The 5,071-nt window shown below is 36.0% G+C and overlaps 1 protein-coding gene across 1 annotated transcript; it reads left to right on the top strand.

The window, feature by feature from the left end:
• The first annotated feature begins 2,798 nt into the window (after nucleotides 1-2,798).
• On the top strand, nucleotides 2,799-4,851 carry LOC134223612 (uncharacterized). Its single transcript, XM_062702803.1, has 6 exons — nucleotides 2,799-2,937; nucleotides 3,001-3,656; nucleotides 3,828-4,046; nucleotides 4,111-4,269; nucleotides 4,330-4,517; nucleotides 4,590-4,851. Coding segments are annotated over exons 1-6 (1,362 nt in total). The 5' UTR covers nucleotides 2,799-2,936; the 3' UTR covers nucleotides 4,729-4,851.
• Nucleotides 4,852-5,071: the final 220 nt, after the last annotated feature.

Genomic DNA, 5,071 nt, shown 5'->3' with positions numbered 1-5,071 from the left:
ATCCAAAGTATGTACGATTTCCAGCCACTATACGTCTCCGAATTTCTCTGCTGGTATCATTTTCGGCAGTCACCAGTGAGCCCAAGTACACAAATTCTTCTACCACCTCGATTTCGTCACCACCGATAAGGTAGACCAATAAAGTAGTAGTAAAATACAAATATTTCGTGTTAGGAAAATTATTTTGAGCTTGTTTCTGGATAACTTTTCGTGGATAATTCTGCTCTAGTGGACTACTACTGACATTAAGGTCTTCTTCTCCCTTTTATATAGCTACAAAATACGTTTAAAAATTACATCCAACGTTTCTCGCCATTTTCAACCCTCTTACCTCCCACCTGTCACAAATCACTAACCCTCTCCTTCTGTACGTACAAATACCAATAACATAATGATTTGCCTTTTCATACATTATTTTTCCACAATAACATAGTGAAAGTCTACTTCCTTATGACCTAATTTATTTTTACCTTTCTCGAACACTAAGTGTACCGAAAGGCTTTATGTTCACTCCAAAAACAATTTTTTTATAGAAGGCGGGAAACCCATAGTGTTGTATACCAATCGATTCAGCTCAACGAATTGAGGTGATGTCTGTGTATGTATGTGTGTGTGTGCGTCTCATCCACTATTTAGGGGCTTGCCCTTAATCGATTTGTTCGCACCATGTTGCATTTTACGGGAAATCCTGGCCCATTGTTTCCTATTGAAATTTTACTGGTTGGGATTATGGGCTCGAAAGTTATGGTCAAAATACTATTTCCATAATGCACGAGAAAGGCACCATTACCGCTAGGTAAATTAATCAGGGTTTTTTAGATAACCGTATCGTTTCTTTTGTCGTCATTGCCTTTCGTATGTCTTTACTTTGTTGTTTTTAAGAAAATGTTTGTTTAACGGTGATGAAATTCTTGTTTCATTTCTATGTCCCGTAACAGTAATGAAACAAGAACTTCATCAATGTTTTCATCATCGTCATAAATTTAGTATTATTCGTTTCCTCCTTCCCTACTGTGATACTGTATTCCCTAATCCAGATTGAAACACGAGTCTTTCGGTTCACTTAATCTAACGTTATTTTGTAAGAATAAAATAGTATAAAGATTTCGGCTCCGTAACGCTCAACGGCATATGAGCCGAGAGCTTTCGAAACTAATAAATGTTTTATAAAATTTAAAAAAAATCTTTCCATAGCAGGTTAAATAATATAGTATCTATGTGAGTAATAGTTTAATAGTACGCTCTACAACAATACAGAAAAGCTATTCCTTCCAAAGTGACTACGTTGCCAAGTCCATTATTTTCTATTCAAAGGCTCAAGTTACATGTTTTACAATTTATTTGAAGAAAACAATATCTTCGAATTATTGGAAATTCCATAAAAGGCAAAGGTTCGGTATGCATAACAAAATCTTATTCAGAACTCCATAACTCGAGAACGGCTCATAGTACCTTGGGGTTTCGAGTATTTCTTATACAAAATTTTCTGGAGAACACGATGCTGGTGTTATTTTCCAAATAAAAATATACTCATTGGCAGAAAAATACGATTTTATACTTAAAACGCAAAAACAATAGAGTTGGCAACACTTCTACTCAAAATCGATATTTTTCTCAAAAAGTTTGAAGAATTCTCTTCAAAATGCATAAAAAGAAGTTATTTGTAGCTTAAAAACTGTCCGAGATATGAGTTGTTCAAAAATATGGTTTTTACAAATCGTCAAAAACGGGGGGTGCTCCCATTTGCCGAGGGGTTGCCCAATCATCAAACAAATTAGGATTTTTACATATAATCGATAGATAAACAAATCCACGAAATTTGATTAAAAACGGTGAAAGTCGATTACAAGTGGTTCGGTCACTTGGTATGGAATGACCCATATTGAATTTTTTTTTGCACGGACAATGGATTGGCGTCCGTTTAGTGACCTTTTCAGGTAAATATATATTTTCTTATTTAACATACTTTTCGATATTTCGAGTACTGGCAAACCAAAAAATCCAGAAAGTATGATCCATTTTTTTTTTGAATTGAAATTGCATAACAGACGGTGTCTATTGCAAGTAAAAGTGAGCTCGGACTGGTCATGAGTTATTGGGCAGTCTGAATGAATCGCTGGAACTGCAGTATAGCTAACATCTTCTCACTCCCGAACTAAATTTGGCAGTAATTCACATGTTACCACTGCCGGCTAGTGAAGGTTATACACACGCCGAAATATGTGCCAAGTTACCAAAAAGACGGTTCACTTCATTCACTCATTATTATGAGAATTAGACAGAAATGGCCGAAACAAATATTTAAAAACAATTATGTCTTCTTCTCCCCCTCGTTTTTTTTTGCCCTAAAAAATATTTCTAAGGGGCAACAACAAAAAATCGAGCAATTTTTAAGATCTAGTCAATTAGTCTTTGGCCCTTGTATTTCAGAGACGAAAAAAAACAAATCATGGTTTTGTATAACTATTAGAAGCTCCTAAACACAGTTCTGAAGCAGTACAAGTAATGATGAATGAAATGACTAGGAAGGATTGAGAGTTATTATTACTTTATTTATTTAACCTTAGGCCGGGAAGAGGCCTCTGCAGTACACAACAGTTGTCTCCATTCAGCACGGTATGACTGTATTGAGTGTAGTGGTACGCATAATCTCTTGCTGTTACTATAACTGTTATCCGCAAAATCAATTCGGGGTATCAATCAGGATCTTATATTTGCAGGTAAGTCTCGTTCGTAGTTGATTTTAGCTACCCATTATGAATCTACAACAATAATACATACCTATTTTGGGGTAAACCATTTGAATGCTCATTTCAAATTTTTACTTGACATGTGAAAGAATAGATCTCGTTCTTTATAACGATCAGCTTACATACATTGAAAATTATCTTCAATAAATTGAAATATTCTAATAGTTAGAAGAAGCGGAATCCACAAGTATGATACTCGATGGTTTTATATGCAATACATAATTATTAATTCCCTTGTGAATCATTGCAGTGTTTCAAAAGCCAAAACTTCACAGCGATGTACCAAAAAGGACATCAACCGACGCTCTGATCAAACCTCGCCAGCCAGGCAGCGTACAGCGGGCTTCAAGCTGGCATAGCAATTCCAACACAACAACTGATGTGAAAATTTCGAACTTGCCTATTGCCACCAGAGCACCAACAAACCATACAAAACACGTTTCCCATTGCTGCATACTAAACAGTAGCGAGGTGGACGTTAACAGCAAGCAAAAATTTCATCAATTGGGCAGAATACCATCGTACCTTCGGAATAAACGGCCGTTATCAACAACCAGTAAGCTGAGGTCAAACGGACAAGAAATTAGAACGGCACAAGAGGATGCTAACAACGAAGAAAAAAGCAACGTTACCAAGTCGGCGTTTGATTTCCCTAAATATGAACAACGAGGACTGGAAGCAGGTGGCGCAAAAGAACCTAAAGCATCATCTAAGAATGAATCAGAAGCTACGATATTACATGACACATTTGTATTTGGTAAAGACGATGAGTATGATCAGTTGTGCGAGAAGATTAAACAACTCCAAGAGAAGTGTAACCAACATAAGGCGGAATGTGAAGCTAAACAGAAGCGTATCACGAAACTGGAAGTTGAACTTGCAGTTAAATGTGACCTAATCGAAAAGGTGAGTGAATAAGTTTCATTGCCAATTCAGAGTTCGAGCATTAGAGCGTCAACAGGCTTGTAAACTGAATTGATTATTAACGATTTTGAAACAAGGGGAAAACCTTATTTTTAAGATACGAATAAGTAAGGTGATAGAATTAAACGAAATATTTTTAATCTGTTTTTATAGCTACAGAAAAGTGAGAATAATACGAAGTTATTACCAGCACAGTATAACATAAAGCAGCTCGAGCAGAAGGTTGTGGATTTGCAAAATGTGCTTTCTCGTGAGTGCAATGATCTGATTCAGGGCTTTAGCAAGGTTCTCGTTTTGGGTTCACCCGATGCTAATTTGAATAATACTCAAAGGCAAACTGACAAATGCACAGAAGTAAGAGACAATATGATGGTAAGTATGAATCGAAAATGCAGTTCTGTAAATAGTGAAATAACCCAAACATTCCTATCTACAGCAAATTCACATCCAAAGTTCAAAAGATTCTGCAACGCCATCGGAAATTGCCGCTCTGCGAAAAGAAAACGAAATGTTGAGGTTCGATAACAAATTGTTGAGTAGTATGATTAAACAGAATGCAGATAAATGTTTTGCGATATCACAAGTAGATGCAAAGGTAGGTAACCAAATTGATGATAGTACTATAAACAAAATATTCTTAAACATACTTCATTAGGTTCACAACGATCAAATGCAATTGCGGGATATCCTGTTCAAGGATGAGAAGCAGCGTCAGTGTTGTAGAAGGGAGAAAATTATCGGTGAAATTGGGCAGGATGATCATCTAAGCAAAACGGTGCGCCACACTTTACTTGACATGGTAAAACGGCTTAAAAAACAGAACCGACAGATTCACGAGGTTATGTGAGTATTATCAGATTATCATTGAACTTAAGATTAATTTGTAAATGTTCTTATGGTTTATATTTCATTCAGGATTAAATGCGGGTCGAATTCTGCAGCAGAAGCAGACGAAAAGCTGACAACAAAGCAAAACGTTTCATTGGATACCAAATTGCTAAATCAAAAGCAACGATTCTCTGTAGATAAGGTAAGATACACTGGGACCAGTTGAATTGCACGGAATGATTCAGAAGAAAAATATTCATGTATTTTAAAACGTATTTTGTAATAAATAAATTAAAGAAAAATATTTAGTTATCTATAACATCTATAAATAAAATTCAATGGTTTGGAATGCAAATGTTTAATGTAGTATCTCACTTATTTATTAGTATCACTTTCTGACCATCATTGCCTGCTTACTTTGTGGTCAACTTTTTTTATTATTGCTGCATGAAAGTTTCACCCCATTGATCCTTTAAATCTGCCTCTGTTGTGATGTCCCGCTGGTTCCAATCTGACGCTTGTCTACAAATCTCTTTCCGCCCGTACGTATGTTCAGGTCTGACTTCGGA

The sequence above is a fragment of the Armigeres subalbatus genome, chromosome 3, assembly GCF_024139115.2.
Source record: "Armigeres subalbatus isolate Guangzhou_Male chromosome 3, GZ_Asu_2, whole genome shotgun sequence".
NCBI classification, from domain to species: domain Eukaryota; kingdom Metazoa; phylum Arthropoda; class Insecta; order Diptera; family Culicidae; genus Armigeres; species Armigeres subalbatus.
The sequence above is the reverse complement of the archived record's forward strand: the minus strand, read 5'-3'. Positions and strand labels throughout refer to the sequence as shown.

Excerpts from the sequence above, each read along its gene's own strand:
- LOC134223612 (XM_062702803.1), top strand. Across the intron at positions 4,047-4,110 it reads AAGTAAGAGACAATATGATG|CAAATTCACATCCAAAGTTC; the intron begins GTAAGTATGAAT and ends TCCTATCTACAG. Across the intron at positions 4,270-4,329 it reads TATCACAAGTAGATGCAAAG|GTTCACAACGATCAAATGCA; the intron begins GTAGGTAACCAA and ends ATACTTCATTAG.